Genomic DNA, 25127 nt, shown 5'->3' on the forward strand with positions numbered 1-25127 from the left:
TTGGGCTTATGAAGCTCTAAGATTACATACCTTGCATGAAACAGTTACCCATTCTCAGCAATATTTTCTGTGATGGATACATTTCTGGTGAGAGTTTTATGTCTTAATAACAAAATGAGTTTGATACTTTACTGTTCCTTTGTCCTCCACCTCTTTCTCCCACAAAAAGAGTGTAACACGATGTGCAGCAGCAACATTCAGATTTCCTAGACCAAGAAGACTTCTTTCCTCTCTAGACGTTTTTCCCCTGGGTGGTTTTTTTTGTTTGTTTGTTTGTTTGTTTGTTTGCTTGTGCCTTTTGTTTTGTTTGGGTTTTTGTTATTGGGGTGTTTTTTGTTTTGTTATTTTTATTTTTCTTCCCTTTTGGTTCTGGTCATGATGGGACATTCCTGGGATTTATGTCATAAACTTGACAGAGTAGTAATATGTGTTTCTAATATCTTTATTCTTTACAGGGCTCCCTCAACAGCTGAGCTTCATGTCTCACAAAGCACCAGCCTATGCTGCTTTTGGTAAGCAAAATTACCCCTTGGCAAAGGGAGTCATTTCAGTTGTGGTGCATCAGATGTCGAATTTGGAGGGAAACTGCTACATTTGCTCTTAAGGACAGAATTCATCATTTCTGAATGATGTAAAATTATTTACATACAGCTATGTGCATGGGTCTGTGTGAGGTGATGTTTCCAACCAGTCTGAGAAACTTCTCTCGTATATGTCAAAAAGGTTGCACAGCTCTCTAGGAGTTAGAAGTTGGATCATTTGCCTTCCTGGTCCTGTGACCCACATAGGAACACTTTTGGGTGGTTGACTGCCACGGCATGCAGAGCACACAGTGAGACATGAGGAGCTGAGAGGCTGCCTCAGGAGTGGTTTGCAGTGGGTTCTCCCATCGCTGTATTTCAGGCCAGAACTGAGCACAGCTGTGCTGCACATGGAGCAGGGACACGTGCTGTTTTCAGCCTGCATGTGCTGTCCCACAGCTGGGGACTGGCACTGCCTCGCAGCACTGGTGGGGAGGATGGTCTGGCTGGGTGTGCTGGCCCACAGCCGAGTTGGGCGTGAGGATTTGAGTGACAAAGGTAGGCTGCTGTGCTGTAAAAGCACTATATTTTTTCTTTATTATCCTACTCTGCCTAGGTGAGTTCCTAACAAGTGTTTGGGGTGCCACAGAGCAGGAAAAAAACTACTGGGATGCATGTGTTTGTTGGCAGTCTGTGGGCTCATATGTAAGCAGATATAAACCTTGCCCCACAAACTTTTACTGTCTTACAGAAGATAGATTGCTCCTCCTGTCCCCTGCCCTGCCCCTGAACAGGTAACTCTCAAAAAGATAGTAGAGGATGTTAAAAGCAGACACTTGTGTCAAGGCCTGCCTGCTTTGTCACAGTTCTAAGTTGTTTCATACTAGTGCTTAGAAATTAACCTTTGATTACAGAAACCTATATTTTTAGACTCATTCATATTTTGTTTCAAAGGACCAAGACTGCTCATCTGATGAGTCTGACCCCAGAAGGCACTATTTTCTTAGACCTTCATTGATTTCTGAGAATTGAAGGGGGTGTGTAGCATTGTATTGTAGTGCTCAGTATTGAATTGGGACCAAAACTTTATTACAAGGAGAAAGTTAATGATAGGCATCTAATGGGATTAGAGTGTCATAAACATTGCCTGATTACTTGTCAGTCACCTGTGCCACAGATACCCATTTCAGCTTCTGGCAATTAGGCCATCTCTTAATGAAAATGCACTTAAAAAACAAAACCAAAACCAAACCCCATCCCCAAAACTTCAGGTTTTAGACACCTTTTCTGAAGTCCTGTCAGTGTTGATACTTTTGCCTCTGCCATTTCATATGCCATTTGTGTAAGTTGACAAAGATATAATTAGGTCAGAATTACCTGTGCATGCAGTAATTGTCTTGTAGGTGTTGTGATATGTTTAGGAATACAGGCTTTTGCATACATAAGATAATAGTGTGGTGCAGGGAAAACTGCTCAACTCATGGTTTTAATCAAATCAGAATTAAAGTGTTTTTTTAACAAGGACATGTTGACCTAGCAATCAGTGAGCTCTATGCTGGGGCCAGTATGAGCAATACAGCACATAAACACCAACCATAGATACTTGCAAAATGTTAGTAAAGACCTTTGAAACGAATCCTAAAAATTCCTAGTCTCAAACATGCATTGCTTTGGGCACGCCACCCCCAGGTTGTGTAGGCTACAAGGTGACACTCCTCTTGTGGAAGTGTGGGTCCCTCTATTGCCCCACATGCCCTGCAGGTACCTGTGTAAGCACGTTTCAGGTACAGTTCCATACACCTGTGCTGCTCCCTGTGCTAACACACTTGCCACTAACCCCTTGCACACCTGGGCTGGGGATCCCTGCTTGGTACACCCTGACCTGCCCCAGACAGAGAGCTAGCACCATTGGGCCAAGGCAGACGGGAGACACCGGCACCAAACCAGGACTGCCTGCTCTAGCCTCTCTCTCCACCTATCACAAACTTTCTTCCTTCTTCCTCACTTCTTTTAAACCTGATTCTTCCCCAATAAGCCTTTGGTGACACCCGATTGCCACTTAATCTGGGTAACAGTTGTGTGAAGCAAACTAAATTGATATTCTTAGCTAGCCCATTGGGGCAAGTACCCTCCTGGGACTGGAAGTTTTTGTATTAACCTGGTCACACACAGTTTATCCTCACTCCCATTTGACAGCATCTCTGGTTATCCAGCCCCTTTTGGCAGGCGGAGGTGGTGTGGGCTCTCCTTGTGAAATCCTCTCTTCCCAATGCCGTTGTTTGGGTGGGCTGCACTCGGGAAAGGCACTTACCCCATTGACGGTGTCCACTATCCCTGACAACCCCAGTGCTCTGAGTCTACCTTTTGGGGTGAAAGAAGCAGAAACGATTTTTTAAGACAGCTGAATTAAATCGAAACATCTCATCCCAAGAGATGAGATATATCCCTGAAGAACTAATCTGGGGGATGTTCAACAGTTGGATGGTTTTTCTTCGATGTGGCGGCAAAGGCCGGCAGTGATTCACTGAACTGAGTGACTGTGGGAATGCCCTTTGCAAGGAGAAAGCAGTGCGAGCTCGGCAGCAGCCGGGGGGAACGAGAGGTAAGCGTCCCCTCCGACACACGGCGACTTTCTGTCAGCCCCCGGTGAGCTGGACAGGGTCGGGGGTGCCCCGAAGGGGCAGAAGGCAGAGCCCCTGCCCTGCCGGTCGGAAGGACACCCGGGCAGTGCCGCCCTGCTGGGACAGCGGCGCGGGGAGCCCCCGTGGCGGGCGCTGTGTCTTTAAGGGCCGGGGCCGGCCCGGGGCTCTCCTCCCTCCATCCCCATCCCCTCCCGCCCCCGGCCCGGCGGCGCTGGGCGCCGGGAGGAGGCGCCTGCCGCTAACAAAAGTCTGCGGCCGAGGCTCCCTCTCCTCCCGCCCCGGGCAACAAGTGGCTGGCGGCGGCCTCCCGGGGGAGGCGGCACAGCGGCAGGGTTGCGAGGAGGAGGAGGAGGAAGGCGGAGCGGCGCTGAAGCATCGGAGGAGCCGAGCGCCAGCCGCGGGCGGTGGAGCCAGCGCAGGGAGGCCGTCCCGCCCGTCCTGCTTGTGGATTATAACTGGAGCCGCCTTCCTGGCCCGGACACCCCGGCTGGAAACCGGGGCGGGGAGGGCGCACCGATACATCGCATTTTTGATTCTTTCGCTATTAAAGTCTTTCTTCCTTTTTAATTTTTTTTAAAATTTTTTTATTTTTAATGTGAGGTGGGGAAGGGAGGGTGTCCGCCACCCGAGAAGAAGCGGAGGAAGTTGCAAGGCTGCTTTGGACATGTCGCCGTGAAGACTTTCGGGGGCTCTTCTTTCCCCGGCACTGCCCCAGGGCTGCGCTCCGCCCGCCCGGCGCCCCGCGGGAGAGATGCTGAGCGGCGGCGTGGGAAAGCGGCGGCGAGCATGAGGGCGGCAGGATGGGCGCGAACAATGGCAAGCAGTACGGCAGCGAGGGTGAGCGGCGGCGGCGGAGGGTGCCGGGGCGGCGGCGGGGGGCGTCCGGCCGGGGAGCCGTGACCGGGCAGGGGGGGCCGCGCCGGGGTCCTCCTCCCCCCGGCCGGGACGACCCCCGGCCGGGACGACCCCCGCCCGGATCCGCGACACGGTCCTTGGGGTCCCGCTGAGCCCCATAAAAACATCCTTATTTTTTAATGATTTTTTTCACTAGATAGGAGTTTAAGTGCTGTCTCAGCTCGTGCTGTCGGGGCGGCGGCGCGGCTCGCTGTTCGAAGGCAGCTCGGGGGCTATGGCAGCGTTAACTCTAAAAACTTGTAGAGTGCTCTTTGTAATCCTTTTCAACTCGTCTTTATATCCCAGGATCCTTATATTATGCAGTATGCTATATGACTGCTTCCTGTCTGAACAGAAAGAAAAAAATTAACCCCGGCAAGGGATGGGGGGAGAGTTAATGTTCTCCAGCTGTTATCCATAGATTGTATTGCAATTTCGCTTCAGTGAAACTTTAGTGGGCTTGGTTTTAGATATGCAGGGCCTGATTCGCTCTTGTGGAAGCCTATTAGTCTCGCTGGAGTTACATCAGGGATGAATTTCAGCTGCTTTGCTTCTGGTGTGAAGGACTACTGGAACAGTCAGCTAATGTCAGGCAAACCAATGGCAAGTACAGCGAGTTTGTCTTCCTGCCAGCTAGTTTTAAGCTTTCTTTAACTTCTAGCTGACTTCTATACGTATTGCCCTCCAAGTATTTAGACAACTCTGTAGGATGTATGCCTTCCCTTTGGTATATTGGGCAACCGTGTGGGATCACCCCCACCCCCCTTTTTCGTTGTTGAGGGTTTGTAGGTGGAGCGAGGGAGAAGATCCTGTGGTCCGCTCCATTCTTCAGGAGTTCAGACGGCAACTGCCAAAGAATACACCTCGTGCATCCAAAATATGCATGAAGATTGTGTAAAGGAAAGGGGAAAGACGCCACTTCTAGAGCAGATTCTGCAGTTCCTTTCATTGGTTGCCAAATGAGCTCTGCTTTCTGAAGAGTTGATGAAGTCAGATGCTTTAAGCTAAAGCTGTTCTTCCTGTCGTGGGGTTTCAGTCAACTGATACCATCACTAGAAAAACTCCTGCATAAAGGAGGTGAACCTGGAAGTTGCAATCAAAGCCTCTGTGGATTCCTCCTGAAAGGGGAAATCTTAGTTTTTCACCAGAATTGAAAGGGTCATTGTTGATAATTCTGATCATGCTGCTGGGAATTGTTCACCTCAATGACAGGAAGGTGTGGATGCATGCCTGAGCTTTCTTGTGAATTCAGAAGACTGATTGCTTCATTAAATGTACAATTTTTCTGATACAGAATCTTTTGCAGCCCTCAGTGAAGGGAAGGAAGAAGAGATTAACTGTTCCAGAAGTACCTGATAGGCACCGCGAGGAAGAGCAGGATTTGTACAAGCAGGGTGTTCTTAGTTCACCTCTCTCCTCCATTCAGAGTGGAGATTGGATCCTGGGAGTGCAAACTATGTGTGGCAAATTAATCTCTGCAGTGCAGACCATGACCTGTCTTGAGAACGATGTAGAATAGTGGTTTAAAGTTGAAATAAACTTAAAAGATCTCCAAGCCCCATGATCAAAACTTCATCATTAATGTGCCTCAGAGATTGTGAGTCCCGGTAACTTCTGCACATCATCAGTTACTGAGAAACTTGGAGAAGCTCTCATACTAGTTTTGTTTCCTGAGTGGTATAGAGGAGAACAAATCTAAACCTCATAAAGGGAGGATTTTTTTTTTTTTTTTTTTTTTTTTTTTTTTTTTTTTATAAACTACTGGGCTTTTGGTCTTTGGCAAATGAACCTCTTAATTGTTCTAAAAACTTTCTTTTTAGTAGGATGTGTTTATGCTCCTTGGTGGAGGGGTAACGATTTTCTGTGTACTTTAAAAGCAACCTGAATATCCATTTGAAAGTTCATGGAGTGGCGTCTGTGGTACACTGTTTTCAGCCTATTGGGCTTTGTAGGCCGATCCTGCACTATGGTATGTCATTTTAGGGGTGGAGAAAAGTACCTTTGTTAGCTGAGCTTCTTGAAGGCTGTTTTCCCCTTTGCTGCTTGCTGATATCTTAGGTTAAATTTCAGGAAGACAACTGCAAATGATTTTTTAAATGGCTGGGTTAGTTTTTTCACACAGCTTTCCTTCCTGTCTGCTGTTCAACTGCAGAACTTCATGAATTTGCCTAAGTTGGTTCTCATCTCTATGTTGAACAGATACATCAGGGCAAGGATAACTCTTGCTCAAGATACCACTGCTAAAATAGAGAGCTTTTATGACCAGGAAATTGGGTGTTACATGGATTGCTACATTGTTACAATTACCAATAATAAACTTCTTTTGAAATTCACATCTGTACTGTGCATGTAATAATCTCAGGCAGCTAAGTGTTTGTGACTGATCACACAAACTGCACTGGACTGCCTTTATTTATTTGATTGTCATTTTATTGGAAACTACAATTGTCATGTTAAGATGCAGCAGATAGTTGGATGTTTGATGAGTCTAAATCAGTATATAGAGTCTGGTGTATAATTGACAGTGCCTTTGAATGTGTTTGTTTTCCATTAATTTAATTTTATAAGGCTAAAACTTGCTCTGAATGAAGCTTAAATGTAAATAAAATTGCTTACCTGAAAAATCTTGTCGTACAGATGGGATATGAACACAACACTCATTTAAGGTATTATAACAAATTAATATATAAACAGAATTTTGTTTACAGACATTAACCATTTTTAAAATGTAAAATATTAAATATGAGTTTACTTTCCTAGTTTTCATTTGGACTTTAAAAATAATTGTTATAAGGCAGATTATTCCTGGAAATCTGTTCACCTGAAAAATATATGGAGCTTGAGATTTCAGGCTTGCTGTAGTATGCAGTAGATTCAGACCAAAGTGTTAAAGCTCAAGATAAGTCTTTCTGAATGTGTTCCAGCAGTTGTGTTTGAAAGTGCTACTGTTGCTAATAGATCACTGGAGCAAGAAATCCACTTTATCATGGAGCAGAACTTGTAGGCTTTTGCCTATGCAGAGAAAGTGATGGAAATCATCAGTTACCTTAACGAGAGTCCTACTGCATTCACTGTCTTTCACTTTCTTGCCATGGGGATAAATAATTCTACTTTCTTTCTCTTATTTAGCTCCTTGCTTGGTTTTTAATAAGAGGAGGCCTTGTGTGTGATAATGGACAGAGCAGCCTTTTGTTGCAGAAGCTATCAAAAGTCAGGTTTTCTGTTTAAAGACCTGTCTTAAAATGTTAAGCCAAACGAGACACTACTCATCATTGCAGATGAGGGGACTGAATTGAAGGCTGTTGTCCTTTTAACTATTGCCAAGTTGATCAGACATCTTGACAGTGTTTCTGTAATGTTTTTGCCTAGAAAAACCTTCTGTGCTGGGCAAAAGGCTGGGTGGGTGCTGACTGTGGTGCCAGCTGTTGGCATGGGACCTTTGGGAAAAGGTTAACTGGATGCTGTCCTTCTTTGCACCTGAGGCTGTTTCTCATCCTCAAGGGAAGGCCTTTAAAACCACAGGCTTCTGTAATACAAGGAAATTGGCTTTGTGGTGTGAGTTGGAGGAATAATCTGTGTTCTTACACATGAAAGGAAGCTGTGGCATTGAGGTGAAATTGCTGCTTTGCAAAATAACTTTTCAATGCATCTTCTTCACAAGTGACTTCTTCATTAAACTGAGACCTGAGAACCAGTCAGATTTGAGAGAAGCTAAATGATGGTACAAAAATTTGACAATACTGATGTTCAGACCATATGAAAGAATGTCTTTTTAATAAGTCAACTGTCCAGAATCCTGCAGTTGTGGATAAAACTTTCTTTGAGCATCTCCTATACTTTCTCTTTCCAGAAGCTGGTCTAGAGAGGATTGGTGACAATGAGCAGCAGCTCTAGTTGATCAGCTAAAATGTATCATGAAAGACTTAATGTAACATGGGTGCTACATGTAGAGTACAGAGGACAGCAGGGGAAAAAATAGATGAAACTGTGGGAGAAATAGGTGAAACAGCACCTTAGACAAGGAAATCAACATCCTTTCTGAATCATAAGCCTTGTTGACAAACTTTTACATTTTGAATCTGAATATTTAATTTGGGAAGATTTTAAACTCTTTAGGAATAACATTCACTTTGTTCTTAGTTTGAAAATGTTCCTTCTTCAAACTTTTATTTGTGGTATTTTCTATTCAGAAACCACTTGAAGGGAGAATTCCTGCGTAGATCCCAGTGTTCTGCTAAAGTAAGCACCAACACAGAAACCTGCCTTTGTCATGAGATGCAGTTGCTACAAAGCACAGGCAACATGTGTTCCATGGTTCCACAAAGGCAGCGTTAATTATGATGTGTGACCTGGTATACAGTAGCTAAAACTTCCTAGAAATTGCCAGCATGTAGCACTGTGGAGAAAAGGGTCAGTCTGTGTTCTTTTTGGAGTTGGTTACCCTCTCAAATCTGTCCCTTCAGCAAAGTATGGTCGAGGTCTGCATTGAAGAGCCAGGCTTTCAGACATGTCCTTTTTCTTGAAGGTGCTGTTGCACACTCACTCATTGTGAATGCTGCCTTTCATTTCAAAGCAGACCTCTGCTAATTCAGTGATGGCAAGTGTTCTGATACACCTGATGTTGTGTATGGAAATACTTTTAATCCGAAAGTTCTGGCATTCATGACCTATAGGTTTTGCCAAATGTTAGGATCTTTTTCTGCACAAAGTGTTGCTGTATGTACTTCACGTGCAGTGCTTGTGTCAGCTGTGAAAAACAGTATATCATGGTACTCTCTTGTTTAAAGAGTTGAATCATAATAATTTACCAATTATTTATATTGGTGGTTAGAATCTGTGAAGCCTTGTGGGAAATTTTAATGAGGGTAAGGGCGTGGGAAAGGCAATAAATTAGCTTTTACTACATTATTTAATTACAAAATTGTGACATCCCCCTCGAGGTATCTTACCTGTGTACTGCATCTTCAGATGCAAGGGCAGCTTTTCTTTCTGGTATTCATTATTTTCTACTCCATGAGGTTCCCAGAGTCAAGTGAAGAGTCTCTCATTGAGTTGGGTGCTAAAAGGCTCCTAGGCTGTGCATTTTTTCCTCACCTTGTTTTGATGTCTGAGTTGCATTTACACATTACTATTTGACCTGCTAAACATGAAGTTTCGTATATCACACTTACTGCTGTCTTATGTTTCTGTTCTGGTGGGGGTTTTTTGTTTGTTTTTAACCTTAACATCCATGTGACTACTGTAAATATTAGAGTGCTGCTTAATAGTGCTTCTGGTGTTGCACTTACTTATGTGATTCTATTCTGCTTTTTGGTACTTGTCCAGTGTTGGTTCTTGCATTTTCCCTCTGGCTGAATTCCACTCAGCTACCTTCAGAGAGATGAGACTTGCCTTTTAACACTGAAGTTGGGACTGGAAGTGTAGCAATATTCCAAATGTCAATCCTTCAAGCAGTGTTGTTTCTTTAAAAGTGAATTTGCAGTCTGACAGTGGCCAACTGCTCTTAACCAAAAGCAGTCTTCAAAAATGTTGCTTATGACATGAATTTTTTGTGTGACTGTCAGCCGAGCAATGCAAAATGATTGTGTATGTGTGTTTACTCAGTTTGTCTCAGAAAGTAAATGAGCTCTAAGCTCAGTGCTTATGTTGCATATTGTTGTCTAGATCACATGGGAGGGGGAGGAAGAGGGTTGGACACAGCACTTAAATGAGCTGCTGTGCTGCTGTCAATTTTTCATAAAACACAATTTTCTTCACTAAAAAATGACCAGCCTGTGTGCAATTCAAACATGTGTGTTTATACACACACAGAGCTACAAATTTGTGGAGATTTAGGCTTTTCAAAGTTGCTAATTTTATCCATAGCTTTTTAGAAAGTAACTTAGTGACTAACACCCATGTTATTTCATAAAATGTTATTCTTTCATAAAATGCTTATAGGAAAGGAAGGGTTACTTTTTATTTCTTTTGGTTTTTTTGGATAGATATTATCTAACTAACTAGCTAAGATAACTCTAGGGAGTTATCTTTGACTTGGTTGGTTTCTTTGCATGGTGCAAGATTAACTGGATGCTCTTCTGTACATTAAAAAAAAACCCAAAAAGTTGTTAACTGGGTGCCAGTCAGAGGATTGAATCAACTTTCAAGCTGAGGATGCATGACATGGAAAGTGTCCAGCAGAACCTGTCTTAGCTAAGGCAGTAGGAGTCCAGGACTTACGCATTCTCATCCTTCTTTTGCCCACTCCCCAAAGGCATGGAAGGAGATGAGACTGCTTTGGTAACTTTTCTAAGCTGAATTTGAACATCCTTCTACCAAACTGGACTTCATAAAATCCAAACTGAATTTGATATATATCATTCCTTGTGAGGGAGAAAAATAAAAATCAATCTGTATTCAGAATTGGGTGATTTTAAGTCTAAACCACTAACACCAAAAAAACGCCTCAGCAAACTTAGTTTTTTGCCAGTTTCAGTCCTTTTGCCACTTCTGGATTCCTTACTTCTGTGAACAATTCCTAACTAGGAATTGGTTTGCTCCTTGCTGTGTCTTGTTTGTGTGAGGAAAGTGATTGGCAGGAGGCAGTAGATGACATTTGAAGGCTGAAATGCACAGGTGGTTTCTTTCTGCTCTTCATTTTATAGTTAGCTATGCCCTATTTTTTAATACAGGGCATGTGCTTTGCTAAATTAGGACAACTATTTCATTAAGGAGTAGAGACCTTCAAAAGCTGAAGAACAGGTGATGGGCACCAAATAAAATCTGTTCCTTCTTGATGAGAAGAAGAAATACACAACACTCTCTATGTGTATAGATGTGCAGGTTGTGATGGGCTAGACGAGCTGCAGGACTTTGTTATTCAAGAACCATTTGGGTTGAGAACTCAGTCTTGTAGCTGACCTTGGGGGGAAAAAGCTGTTAGATCTGCCTGATCACAGCCCCTAGTTGAGTTCCAAATCTACTTGTGTGCCTTCTAGCACCAACATGGCATTGAGGACATGTTTGTGTGAGACCTCCTTAAAGGAGTTGAAACATAAAGGAAGTGTTACTGTCTTCTTGTTATGCTTGAGTTGGCTGTGTCTGAACAGGTATTTAAGGAAAAGGTTCCAACTCTGTGCCAGGATCCAAACTCAACAAAAGTAAGTTGGCAAAATAGGTCTCTTCACCCTATACACTTCTGTGATCTCTGCCTTAAGGAAACAGGGGAAAATTGTTGTCTTTTGGGGATTTTTTTTACCCTTGGAGTAAAGGGAGCAACAGGAAGCTCTTTTTCATGCCCATGTTTTGAATCAGGAAATTCCTGTCTGCAATACATAAATTTGTCAAATCAACATTTGAAATCACATGGCACATTTCTTTCTCAGGGATTTGTGTACAAATGTGTATAATAGCTGCAGTAATGCTATACCAAAGCCTTTTTAAACAGCATTAGCTTGGAGGAAGGTGTTTCAATACTCTTTCTGGTGAATCTATTTTAAAAATTATCTTCTTCTATTTCCTTCTTTGTTCCTGTAAAAAGAAAACAAAGTGAAATTCGCAGATGCTATTATAAAAGGAGCAATTATGAGGTTGGCTGTCTTTATTTGTTTGTTTTCTTTAAAAAAGAAAGAGGAGTCCAAACTCTCACGTAACATCAAAGGCAGTTAACTATGAAGAACCACTTTTGATCATAAGTCACACAACCTTGTTTCACAGTAAAAATAGAATTTTTATCAAGTCTAGTTGTCACAGGACAAGTATCATCTTGTCAGTTCACGGGGAGTCCAGACTTTAATTGCTTCTGTGACTGCTTGCATAGTGGAGAAGCATGCCATCTATTTAAGGCTCAGATACTCTTTTATTGCCAGATTGCACAAAATCCTCTTTCTGTTTAAGTTGCTGCGTGGAGGAACTTGGAAGTTTTTCTTAGATTGTCTAATGATTACTTAGGGTGAGTATTTTGCTTAAATGCTATCCTTGAGAGATTGTAATGCTTTTGTGGAAACTGATGGAGACAAAGTGCACTTATTTGAGAGTTTCTGATGGTACTCGTGGCTTTTATATTGTTTTGACTCTAATGCAATGATGGCACTACTTGACCTTGTTTGTCACTGGAGGGCAAGACAAAAGGCAACAGCTGGTCACCAGCAGATGTACTCAACAGATGTTTTGGGGGTTTTTCTGTGGTACCTAGTGAAGCATATTTCTATTCCAGTTTTTCATTTGCCTTTTCTTTGATACTTTATATGGAAGTTGCTTGTGGCATCAACATGGAATCATAGAGTAGTTTGGATTGGAAGGGATCTTTTAAATGTCATGTAGCTCAATCCTCCTGCAAGGAGCTTCAGGTTGCTCACAGCCCCTTCCAACTTGACTATTTATGTTTCCAGGGATGGGGTATCCACCACCTTGCTGTACAACCTGTTCCAGTGTTTTACCACTGTCACTGTAAAATATTTTTTTCTTATATCTGGTCTAAATCTTTTAGTTTAAAACTGATACCCCTTGGGCTATTGCAACAGGCCTACTAGAAAGTCTGTCCCCATCTTATAAGCTGTTTTTAAGTATTGAAAGGTTGCAATAAGGTCTTACAGGAGTCTTCTCTTCTCTGGGCTGAACAGCCCCAACTTTCTCAGCCCGTCCTTATAGAAGATATGTTCCAGCACCCTGATCATTTTTTCTGGTCCTCCTCTGGACTTATTCCAACAGGTCCATGTCTTTCCTGTGCTATGGTCTCCAGAACTGGATGCAGTACTCCAAGTATGGTCTTGCATAACTTTTTTAAAAATAAGGTTGTGGAAACAATAAGCTATTGCTTAATTATGTGAAAATTGTTGATACACTATTCCAACTTGAGCTTTTAGAATTTTTGAAACTTCAGGGTGCACTAAAAGAGGTATAAAAAAGGCCTTGTAGCAGGAGAATTTCAATTCCAATTAGCCATGCTAGCATCAAGTTGAAGCTAGCTGTATGCTCTGTGTCAAGATATCTAGTAGCTGACCTTCCTCTTCAGTTTCATTTGTGACTATCCACTTTTGTCGCCAACAAGCCTGAAGGTTCTCATCTATTTTTAGCATGATTTGAGAACATGGGTGCTCTTACCCCAGAGCCTCTAGCTGAGGAATTTTTCTTTTTTTGGTATACTAGACTGCCAGTGGAATTCTGTACAGACAGTAAAGTTACATTACAACATTTTCCAATCATCTCTTGGCCATATCTTAGTGTCTATAGAGCCTGAAGTACACAAATCCAAAGATTGGAAGTGACACCTCTGGAGATCTCTAATCCAACCTGCTGCTCAAAATGAAGCCAACTAGAGCAGGTTGCACAGAATATTGTGCCATCAGATATCTTAGCAGCTTCAAAGGTGAAGATATTACAATGCCCCTGAGCAGTCTGTTCCAGTGCTCAGTTCCCTGCAGGTTTTAAAAGAAGAAAAATACTTTAATGTTTAAATGGAAATGCTGATTTGTCAATTTGTGACCATTCCATCTTCACTGGCTGTCGCTGAGAAGATTGTCTTCTTTACTCCACTCTCTCTCCTCTCCAGGTATTTATACACAATGATAAGATTCTGTCCAAGTCCCCTCTTCTCCAGAGTAAAATGTCCTAGCTCTCTAAGTATCTTTCTGCCTGGCAGGTCAGTCAGTTTTCAGTTTTGTCTCATAGTCCACTTAGCTAGTCTTTGCTTCATCCATTTGTCTATGAAGGTGCTAAGGAAAACAAAAATTGGGAAGCTTTGCTGAAGGATAAACCCCTCTTGTACTCCCCTCCTGCCAAGGGAGTAGGGTGGTTGTTTCCTTATCGATGTCTGTCAGGCTGGCCAAGCATGACTTCCATTTACCCATAATAATGATTTCCCATCACCTTCTTGGCTTGGAAATGTTTTCCACGAAGCTCTGTCATTTTTCCTGGATTGAGGTGAGGCTGACCAGCCTGTGGCTCCTCAGATTGTCCTCCAAGCTGTTGTAGAGACAGGGGCATGTTTTGCTTTTGTCGAGCTCTCAGGAACCTCTCCTGATCACCATGACCTTTCTTCAGTAACTGGGAGACCTTGCCATGACATGGGCCAGATCCCACAGCCATTACCAATGCACTCCATTAGGTCTCATGGATTTGTGTCTGTCCAGTTTGGTTAAATGTCCCCTAACTTGATCCTCCTGTACTTCTGCTGGTTACTTATGTTTGAAAAGCTACTACCAGGCTTTCAGATGCAATAGAGTTCAGCTGTTGCAAGTTCTGGCAAGTGTGAAGGCTGTATTACAGTAGTTGAGTATCTCTAAACAGTACTCTGTAAACTTGTATCTACAGCTGGAGTTCTTCAGCTATAATTTATTTTTACCTTGTATTATTAATGCTAAAAGTTTTTATTTCCACTGGATAAACGCACGCTTTCTCAATGATTACACTTTCTCTTGGCAGAGAACAGATAAAATCGAAGAATCCTCCTAAGAGTTGTGGTGGTAGAATCTGGCTCTGTTTTTTTTTTTGTTGCTGCTTCTGGCAGCAGCAATGGTCTATACTTTTCATAAAAACTTCTTCAGTGGAGTTTTGCTTGCTTCAGGAAGAACAGCTAGCCCAGGATAACATTTTTTTGCTCTCCTAGAAAATGAAGATGGTTACTGTAATTAATAAAGTGAGATTAATATTAGGAAGAAATCATTTGTGCTGTGTTCAAGTTGATGTAGGCATGACTGGTAAAAATACTTGACAGTAATCCTTATTCTAATGGTGTCAGGTTTGCTTCTTTCCATGTGTTCTAGGGTTGAATCAAAGAGGATTTAAATTCCCCATTTAAGTTATGGAAGATTAATATTCAAGTTTAGAAGAAATACCTTACTTTTTAAATGTGAAATAATGAAATCCGGTTGTCATAAATTTTCTTCTGAAAGCAATCACTACCAGACAATGTGATTAATTTTAATCCTTTAAAATGCTAATAGATGCTTCTCAGTTTAGAGTCTTCTATTTAAACGAAAGTGGTGTACAGTACAATGAGTTTTGAGTATTGCTATGTTTGATGCTACTTGGCAGTTAAATTTACATCTTGATTTTAGTACCAAAAAGCTGCCTCTAGGGTAATTCACCTGTTAATGTTATCTATTCCTTGAACATTTGTTGTGTATGGGAGAGGGGGTAACTTTCTAGAGAGGTGAAAGGTTAAGTGTTCTGTGGCATCAGAACTATAGCCACAGCTCATGAATTAACATGGTCCAATGTAAGATTTTAGGGGCGATTTTTAAAACTGTTTTTCTTTCCGTTTGTGTGTATAGACTAGACAGCATAGTCCAGCCTAAAGTTTTCTTTGGCACTCAATTAGGCATGAGCAGAATATTTTGCTTATGTCTTCATTTCTCTTGGGAAATTATTGCTCTTTGCTCCCCTGTGGGTGTACCTTTTGTTGCTCTACGTGGTTGTCTTTATGGAAAAACACAAATGCTTGTGGTGAATATTTATTTCTCTTGCCAGGAACTAGTGGAACAAAGGTGACTGTGAGACTTCCTCTCCCTCAAACAATTACTAATTTTTCCTGCTTTAACTCTGGGTTTAAAAGGCTCCATGTGAGAGCCTTCTATTTCTGAGAAATAATCCAACTGTGAATTTCCTTACAGTTTATCAAAAGGTTGCACAGAAACTGTGAATAAGGGGAAGGGATAGTTTCTCTTTGGTTGTCCAGGAATTTATTGATTCAAATATTGTTTTGATTTAGGTCTTTGATAATGGTGTCATTTGCTTCTCATCATGAAAGTACTTAGTATGGCAAGCTGTATTTGTCTCTGCAAGAGCTGAACTGTGATGACTGCCCAGCATCTTTAAAATGGTACATGTTTCCATACTGTGTGTCAGGCAATGAAGTGGAATTGAGCAACCTTATCGCTTACCCTTTTTTTGAGCACACGATTTGGCAGCAGAAGTAGGACACAGTGAATGTTGCAGACCTGTTCGTTTCTGGGTTTCCTGCTTTCATTTTGCCAGGCCCCATTTTCTACAGAAAACAAATTCTTGCCCTTTTGTGGACAAGATCTCCTCCTGCCCTTCACCTTGCCACGTCAGTCACTGAAGTGTAGGGTTTCTTCATTAAGTCCCTACATGAGCAAAAACATTCCCAGAAAGTGAAGTTCAGCTTCCCTAGGATTAGAGTCTAAACCAGAACAAGTCTGGTCAGACACAAGAGCCTTTCACACAGCAGTTGGCTGTCAGTGGTTGTGTGGTTTGTGCCTTTTAAACACCCATTAATCCTACCCCTGTTTTCCTCAATTTTCTTCTTAATTGAGGTATCGGCACTTGACTGAAAGGAATGTGGTAGGTAGGACACAGAGCCTGGGCTTTTTGTTAATTGAGTTGTACTGGTAACAGCCTTGTTGCTAATGCTAGCCATCCATGGTTTTGAGAAAATATAAGACAATTCTGAAGGTATTTTCAAGCCAAGGCGGTCGCTGTAGGACATTCAATAAACCACACTAACTCTGTGAATTTTCAGAAGGCAAGAAAGAGAGAGCAATTTATTCAAAATACGATTTCTTTCTATACTATTTACCAATATGATTGGACCAATATGATTGGATGGCAAAGTTAACACCTCTTTAACCACATTGGTCAAGCCATCAAGAAGTCTTTCCTCTAAAAGGAATTAATAACAAAGATATAATTAAGAAAACATCTCTTTTTGTTTACCGCAAATTATCTGGGAAAGAAATTTCACAAACCAAAACATCTCAGGCCTGAAATGAGGCCTGAAATGAGGGCTACACAAGGCCAGGTCTCTATGCACTCGGGAGAAGAAGGATGGTCACTCAATTTTACTTTAACCTTGTAGATGCTGACTAATGAATATGAAGTGTGAACAAAACCTCAGGAGAATTAGTAGAACTCATTCTTCTAAGTTTTTCTTTTAGTTGAACAAGTTTTATATCTACCAAGGACTGAAAGTGGTGGTATATGGCTACTGGACAGCCCTTGTGAGGACAGCCCCCATGTCTGCTGTCTCATAACCAAAACAACTGTTTTGTAGAAGATGAGTTCTTTGTCATGCCTGGTGAAGTCTTGAAGTGGATGGCATTCTCCAGAGACAGTGACCATGTTGCAGTACAAAAGCTCTCTCAAAGGAATAGGATAGATCAAGCTCACCAGTTGGAATGTAGTTATCTAGGCCTCATGAGGGATGCTGCTTTGTGCACCCAGGTAAGGAAAGGCAGGGTAGAGAAGAGGGTGGTGTCACTGGAGTTCCTCAGTCTTTCACACAAATCCTTAACTTACAGGCAGCACAACCACACTTTAACAAGTGTGATGAGTTTTATTTTCACTTTTACATGAAAAATCTGCCTTTGTTTTTTGTGTTTTTAACCTGTAGCAGTATGAGAGGTGCAGGATGAGCAACGGAAGACCTCAAGAGCAAATGCAAAAATTTCTTGTGGTTTTCATGGATTTCTAATCCCCTTTGATTTAGAATGCTCTCCAGATACTCTGTGATGATGGTGTAATGCTGCTCTGTGATACTTTTGTAGTCAGCTTTCTCCAAGTGTTCCATAAGCCCTTTGCAATTTCTTCCATCTCTGTAGAGCTTTATTTTTCCACAGGAGTAAAAGGTACGCATAGTTCCTTCTTCATAGTTCTTTCAGGTGCTGTATTTCACCCACTTGAGGTTTGACTTCTCTGAGGTTCTTTAGTGTTCTGTGAAGAACCTTGTTATGAGCAAGAAGTGCTGCTTCATATCCAAACATGTGAGGATGGAACTGTGTTGCCAATAGACATTATTGCTACTTTGAACAAAGTAGGGGTGCAGGGGATTCTGGGCACTGTACTTTAGCTCTTAACAGTGGATGTCAGAACTAAGACTAATAAAATTGTTCCATCTCCTCTCCCCCACTTTGCAAATCCTAAGGTACTCTAAGCTGATAGGGAGATTGCTTCTTACCAGCATCTAATTCATTGTAGCGATATATACTCTTCCAGTGTGAGGATTTTTGTGTAAAACTTTCTTTTCTGTAGTCTTGACCACAGGAGGTTTCAGGAAAAAAGAACCTAACAGTGTAAACTCAATTACATGTTCTGGAGTCTTGAGTCTTACAGCTGGAAGTACAAAGAGGTGGAGCTGTGGTGAAAAGATGTGTGTTTTTCCTGGACCATACAAGATATATTCGGCAGGTACCCAGTAGAAACTGCTTAAATTACAAAAATGAATGAGTACTCTGGGGATAATCTGCTAACTGTGTCACTAGTGAGTCAGCTGGTGAACTAGACGTTCCTAGTGGTGCCTTTTTGGATGATAGAAAATCGTGAAGGAATAATGAATTAGATGAAGTGTTCTCTGCTATTCTCTTCTACACCAATATAAAAATTGAGTTTGCTTCATTTTTTGAGAAAAGAACCTTATCTTGTGGTGTAGATGAGCCTCTTTCCTTTGGAACAAGAGCTACTGCTTTTTAAAAGGAGTTTTCTTTTAAAAAAAAGACTTAATTTTTTTAACAACCTCCTTCATGCTGAAGCCATGAAAAACTTAAAAAATATCATAATATGCTAATTCTTGCATATTGGCTTTGCATTTGTCTGCCAGACAGCTGAAGTCCAGTGTTAGTGATACCTGGACTGCACGTAAGTAGTACAGCTTTGCAGAAATCAAAAATGTGTGAGAATAGAAACAACTGAATGACAAAGTTCTTTAGGGAATTTGCCTTAATTTTAATTTCTGTACATATATTGGAGATGTATATTCATACTACATAGTGTTGTTAATACTTTGGCCTTTTTGTTTACCTGTGTAGTGTATCTTTTTAAAAAATAGCATTCACAACTTTCTTCAAGCCTCAAGTTCCCCCTTAGTGTATGTGCTAGGTTAATGGAATTTCTAAAATTTTAAGCTATAGAATTCTTATAAGAATCCTCAAAGAGTTTTTCAATCTGGTTCCAGTGAAATGGCTTTGAAGAGTTAAGGCTAAGAATAGCCTTAATGATTTTCAGTGTTGTGTCAGCAGCTGACTTTTGTGATCTAAAAAGGAAACCTTATTTCTGAAATATTTCATTTGAGGAATTGAACTGTATTTTTGTTACTTTTTAAATTTAAAATGCAGTCTTCAAATAAGGACAATGTACTGTTGTGCCTTTAGAAAAAGATGCAAAAATCCCAAGCACAAGTAATGCAAGAATGAAGCGTGTTAAGGAGATTGGAAACCAGACCCCGCTGTGCTTTCCTTGAGACTTTCTAGCCACATTACTTATACAGGAAAGTCATTAAATCCTGGCTATCTTATGAAATGCATCAGCTGAGCCCTGATAATTCTGGTTACCAGCAGACCAGAAATCAACTAATTGCAAATTATATAAACAATTTACTGTAACACTAATGCTTTGTGCCAGTTTATAATAATACAGTGCATTGAATTGACCCAGTGAAATGTGACAACCCTACCCTTCAGTAGGACTATGCCCTTTGGAAACCTGGTAAATTAAAATTCTTTTTTTTGATGTGATGTATTCTTAGTTTGCTGCTTGCCAGCTGCAATAAGGTGGGTATTCCCCTAAGATTTTTTGGTGGAATGGGGAGGAGACAGGGATGCTGCATCTGTGTAGTGGCAGAGTAACTCCTCTAAAGTGCAATTATAGCTTTGATGAACTTTAACAGATTTGTTGCTGTCTTCTGTTTACTAAAGGACTGACTTTGATCTTAATAGGTAAAAAGACATACAGTAGCTTAGTATTATCTTTCCTGTTTGGAAATAGTCCAAGGCATCTCAAGGGTCTGGCATATCATGTGATCCTGCAGTGCTTGCCAACAAAGTTGGAGAGAGTTATCACTGTTGCTTTTTTATTTCTTGAAAATTGACTGTTTACACTAGACGTAAGAAAGCTTCTATGAAGAGGTTGCATCAGTTGTGAAGAGTAAATGGGCAAATCTCCCTATCTAATGTTTTGTCATTGCTTTGCCACTTACACAAGGATTTATTGCGAAGGGTAATGGATTTATGATTTGGTAACACTGTATGGATAGATAACACCATTTAGATAAATGGCACAAAGGTTTTCAAAAGTATTTTAAAGAGAGTTTGGCACTTGAATTACTTCCTGTGCTATCTTGCTGTGTGAGCTACTATGAAGCTCTGTGACCATGTTAGGAACATTTAAGGATAGGTAAGAAAGATGCTACCATTTTTCCAGGTAGAGCTTTGAATGTTAGAACAGGTAAGGAATCCATCCAGAAGCTGCCAAAGGAATTTTTTTGTAATTTCAGGTCAAATCTGGTATTGCTTCTTCAAGAGCTGCCTCTCAAATTGTTTCTCTGCAGGTGAAAGCAAACTCCAGTCTAAGATTAGTCTGGATTCACCTAAATGTGTACTGAGAGATGAACATTAGTTATCTTTGATTCTCTTATCCTTAGATCCTTACAGTTGGTAAATCCAGTTGCCTGCTTGCCCTCTTGTAAAATCTGACAGCAGTTCCTTGTAGTTCAGTAACTGTGTGTAAAGCCTGGGGCATGCTGCCTTGTGCAGATGGTTGGTTGGTGGCAACAGCTGCTTTACTCTGTGCAGCTCAGGTAGTGCTTTTTTTTTTTTTTTTTTGCACTAGTGTCATTTAGGCTGGTCATAAGTTTCTAACATCCTGAAGACTTTTCTGCTACCCCTCCTAATCACTTTTGAGTAAATGATGAAGTGGCTAAGAGGTTATCCTTCCTTTGCTTAATGGCACGGTTGTCTCTTGAGTATTTCTCTTGTGCTGTGTGGTTTTGATGAGAAGTGTGGGAGAGTGGGCACTGCAAGTGCTTGTGTTGTTTTGAAAATACTTCTTGGGATCCAGACAAAAAGTAACGTCTGGAGTATTTCTGTTTATTGTCTGCGAGAGGCACAGGAAATAGGAAAGGCCAACTGAATTATAGCAGCCAGCAAACTCCTCTGAAGCAAAGGAAAATTTAGGAGTGACAGAACTGGGCCTTACTGCCCACTGGGTCTGTGTTGCACATTCCTCATAAATCTAGTGACAGAACTGGATCAAGGCTCCTTCATTCTAGAACAGCAGAGGGAAAATGAAGTTAGAGCTTCAGAGCCAGTTTATCAACTAGAAAAGGGACAAAGATTTACTCCTGTCCCCCCAAATCTCCACTGTCGGAAGATGAGTTCTCAAGAAGGTACCAGAGCTGCAGGATAACTTGGAGGCAGAATTTTCTCCCACTTTCCCTTAGAATGAATAGTCATTATTTTCTTTTGCTAGTTAGAGTTGCAGATGAAAGTGGAGGATGCTAAGGACAGACATGTTAAGTGAGGAAATTGCTGTAAAATACTGGACAATCCTGTACTGTCCCAATTAATTTGGAATCTAAAGTCTTGGCAAAAGTTTTCCTATGCTGCTGTAAAGATAAGTGGCCCACCAAGCTTTCAAGTCCTCTCACCTCAAGGCAAAGATGTTTGCATTTTCAGCCTTCTGTTTTCTTGCAGCCTAAACTGTCCAATTTTTAGGTTAAACAGTTCTGTGAAAAAAAATTAAATCTGGGCATTTGGCCATAGTAAACAAACTAGAATTGCTGTTTCTTTGAATGTTTAATGACAATAAGATAAATTTTTGCAAAGTAATTTATGCCTCATTCACAGCAAAGTATTACCTTTATCTTAAAATGTTTGCACATGTGTAATTTAAAAATGCAATTTAGACTTGAACATCTTTATTTTTGGTTGATGCTAAACTTAAATGGTGATTGCTTCCTTAGGCTTCATTGTCATGCTCCCTGCTAACCCAAGACGTGTCCTTGACCTGTGAGGGTGTGCTGCTGTGGGCCTGCTTGCCTTCCTCTGTAATATGGCATCTGAGGGTTTGTCCTTCAGAGCAGTACTTTTTTGTGTGGGTTCTCATTGGAAAGGGACTCTTCATATTGTGCTGTTGTATTTATGTCATGGAGTTAAATCCTATTGCTTTGCTTTTATCCTATGAAATGTTATGCATTGTTTGTGTAGGTGATGATCATCTCTCCAGGCTGACAACCCAGAGTTTGCACAGCATTTCTGTGTGTCCCCCATGATTGAAATTAAAATCTCTGTGGCAGTTATCAGCAATAACAAGAGTAAGAATTGGAAGAAAAGGGATGTATGGGCAATATTGCTTTCTCTAAAGACATCCTGGGAGTGCCTTTGTGTGGAGCCTAAAACACATGAACTGGCTGAAATGAGACCCCTGTAGCCTGGTGTCCTGTCCTTTGCAGTGACCCTTCATGACTTATGAACAAAGAATAGTTTAATGGAGTCATGAGAAGAGTTAAAAGATAGAACCTGTAAGCTAGAATTGTAAATTCCAGAAGTGTGACTGGTATCTGAAGCAAGGACGAGAGAGGAGTGGATGCTCTTTTCTTGTTAGGTCTTCACTGCTATTTATTTGAAATACTACAATTCTCTTGACTACAGTAGTCGGTAGAAGTGAAAAGCTGCAGTCCTATTTTATGTTTAAAAGTGAAATCCTGCAAATTATGATCATTCATCACTATAGCTTGGCTAAAAACATTTGTTTCTGACACCTTGTGGTTGAGCCTCAGAGCAGCAGCAATATGAGAAGTTTCATTAGAGAGATTCAATATATTTTTTCCTTGCTGTTTAGCCACAGAATGGCCTGGGTTGGAAGGGACCTTAAAGATCATCAGGTTCCAACCCCACTGCCATGGACAGGGACACCTTTCACTAGACCAGGTTCCTCACAGCTCCATCCAACCTGGCCTTGAACACTTCCAGGAATGGGGCATACACAGCTTCTCTGGGCAGTCTCACCTCCCACACAAGAAAGAATTTCATCCTTATATCTAACCTAAACTTACTCTGTCTGAAACCATTCACCCTTGTCCTGTTACTACATGCCTTTGTAAAAATCTCTCTATCTTGGGGGCTCCCTTCAGGTACTGAAAGGCCACATCTAGGTCACCTCAAAGAGAAGAGGTCTTCTCTTTTCCAATCTCAACAAACCCTGTTCTTTTAGCCTTTTGATTTGATGGGTGGATTGTTAGAGAGGTAAAGCTTTTCTAGCCCTGTTCTAGTAGTGCAACTTTGCTGAGTGACAATGTATTGACCTACTTGTGTGATCTACTCCTCTCATAATGACAAAATTAGTTGAAGCTACATGAATTTGCAGTGAACTGTGAAGGACCACTCTAGGCTTTTGGAAATGAAGTTTTGTTGCATGTATAGTACATCTCTAACTATTGGATTTATGGATCATAAGAAATAAAGCTGCATTTTTCCAAACTTCTTATTTTTCCTGCATAAGCATTTTTATTGTTCATCTGTTTTCAATAGCTCTCAATAAGGGATGGGTTTTATAAACATTTCTACAGTAAAAGCTTTGAAGCATATCATTGTTTGAGTTCATCTTACCCTGAAATAGCTTTTTCTGAAATACTTTGCTTGTATCACACTGTACTGTAGCTCCAAGCCCTGACTTAGACTTGGTGCGTCCAACTGGGGCAACTCTTCCTGAGAATGACTGTGAGTCTAAGCATCTGTTTGCATGTAGAAGGTATCCTTGTTCTTCTGGAAGTGCCTATTTCAGAACAATGAGACTACCTTTTAAACTGAAGGTGACCCTAGAGGGAAACCCAATCTACCTGCTGGATATAGCTGTAAGCCCCCTTAGTTTTAGTTTGGTTTATATGGAGGAAAGGGCATTTTCAAATTTAGTCTGTAATAGTTCCCTCAGATCAGGTAAGGTACCACTGGACAATCCATTTGTTGCTGGTATTGATGCCTTAAGGCATCAGTATAATTGTCTAAACTGTGATCCTCACCCATGTGGAAGCTTTGCTCAGGAAGAAATTCCATTGCTAATAGACATTGCTTCTTCAGCAAATTTCTAAATTTGGTCTGGTCTGTGAATTTCAAATAACTTGTGCAGGATTCCTTTATGGACTTGAAGCCATTCCAGGGGTTTAAAAAAAGAATAGAATTGTGGTGTCTGTTTCCTCCTTGGTAAGGATAGAAGACAGGCAAATGGACACATTTACTGTCTGTGATTGTTGGCAGAATCCTGCAAAAAGCAGATTTTGTAGCTTGACAACAGCTGTGACTCAAAGCTGCCTAACTTGCTTGTCTCTGTTTGTAATTATCTAATCCTGCTTAGGCTTTCTTTTCCGGAATACTGGCTTTTGTATGGTGAGCATTTCCTGCAATAGAGGACTGATACAGGCTGAGGGCCTTTCCCATCACAAGGTAGTGTGCTCCAAGTCTAAACAAATACCTGGTATTAATGGCCTGGTTTCTGCTGGCTTGTTCTTTAGGTCATATTTCTCTTTAGGCCTAATGAGGACTGTTGCTGTCTTCTGGTCTATGATCTTAAAAGAAGAATGATAAGTACCCTAAATATTTTAGTTGCTTTACTAAAAGCTGAATACTGCTAGCATCTGCTGCTCTTTCTAAAGAAGAATTCTTGTTACCAGCCCGTTTGTTCATGTTTTGTGTCTCCTGGCATTAACAGCTTCTGCTGTGTCAGATACTTGCAGGCATGTCAACGTGGCTCTGCTTCCCATGTCAGGAAATCTGCTTAATGCTCTGGATTTAAATGGAGCAACTTGGACTGGGAAGCACGGACTGCTCATCTTAAATTGGCGAACAACTCTAAAAGGTGATTCAAATAGGGGGAAACCTACTTCAGGGAAACTTGTTCAGGGTTGAGCAGAGAGGAAATTTAGGCCTGAGAAGTTTTTCATCTACATGCAATGAATTTTAGGTATACTATTGATTTTGTGATTCTGGAAATACAGAAGCAATCCAGCTACTTTTTAGTAAAATGCCATGTCTTTATTAAAAGCTAAAGTACTTGCATGACTTACCAGTCACTGATTGATTCATATAAAAAATAAAGTTTTAATAAAAGCTGTTATGAGAATTGCCAAAGTTAGTTCCAAAGAGTAACTGTAAGATGTGGTTCTTGCTTCATCTATAAATCCAAAATCATTAAGAAACAGAGGAGTGACTGAGGTCACTTGGTTTGTTCAGCCTGGAGGAGGTTGAGGGGAGACCTCAAAGTCTGTGACTTTCTTGTGAGGCAAAGAGGAGGAGCAGGCACTGATCTTTTCTCTGTGGTGACAAGTGACAGGACCCAAGGGAATGGCCTGAAGTTGTGTCAGGGAAGG

The 25127-nt window shown here is 41.3% G+C and overlaps 1 protein-coding gene across 1 annotated transcript in view; it reads left to right on the forward strand.

Annotated features, from left to right (window-relative positions):
• The first annotated feature begins 3484 nt into the window (after window positions 1–3484).
• Window positions 3485–25127, forward strand: part of FBXL7 (F-box and leucine rich repeat protein 7) — a 174715-nt gene continuing 153072 nt past the window's right edge. The window contains exon 1 of the mRNA XM_063400287.1: window positions 3485–4000. Within this exon, the coding sequence (XP_063256357.1) occupies window positions 3964–4000 (37 nt within the window). The 5' untranslated portion in view covers window positions 3485–3963. The remainder of the gene's footprint in view (window positions 4001–25127) is intronic.

The sequence above is a fragment of the Prinia subflava genome, chromosome 1 (assembly GCF_021018805.1).
Source record: "Prinia subflava isolate CZ2003 ecotype Zambia chromosome 1, Cam_Psub_1.2, whole genome shotgun sequence".
Classification (NCBI taxonomy): Eukaryota; Metazoa; Chordata; class Aves; order Passeriformes; family Cisticolidae; genus Prinia; species Prinia subflava.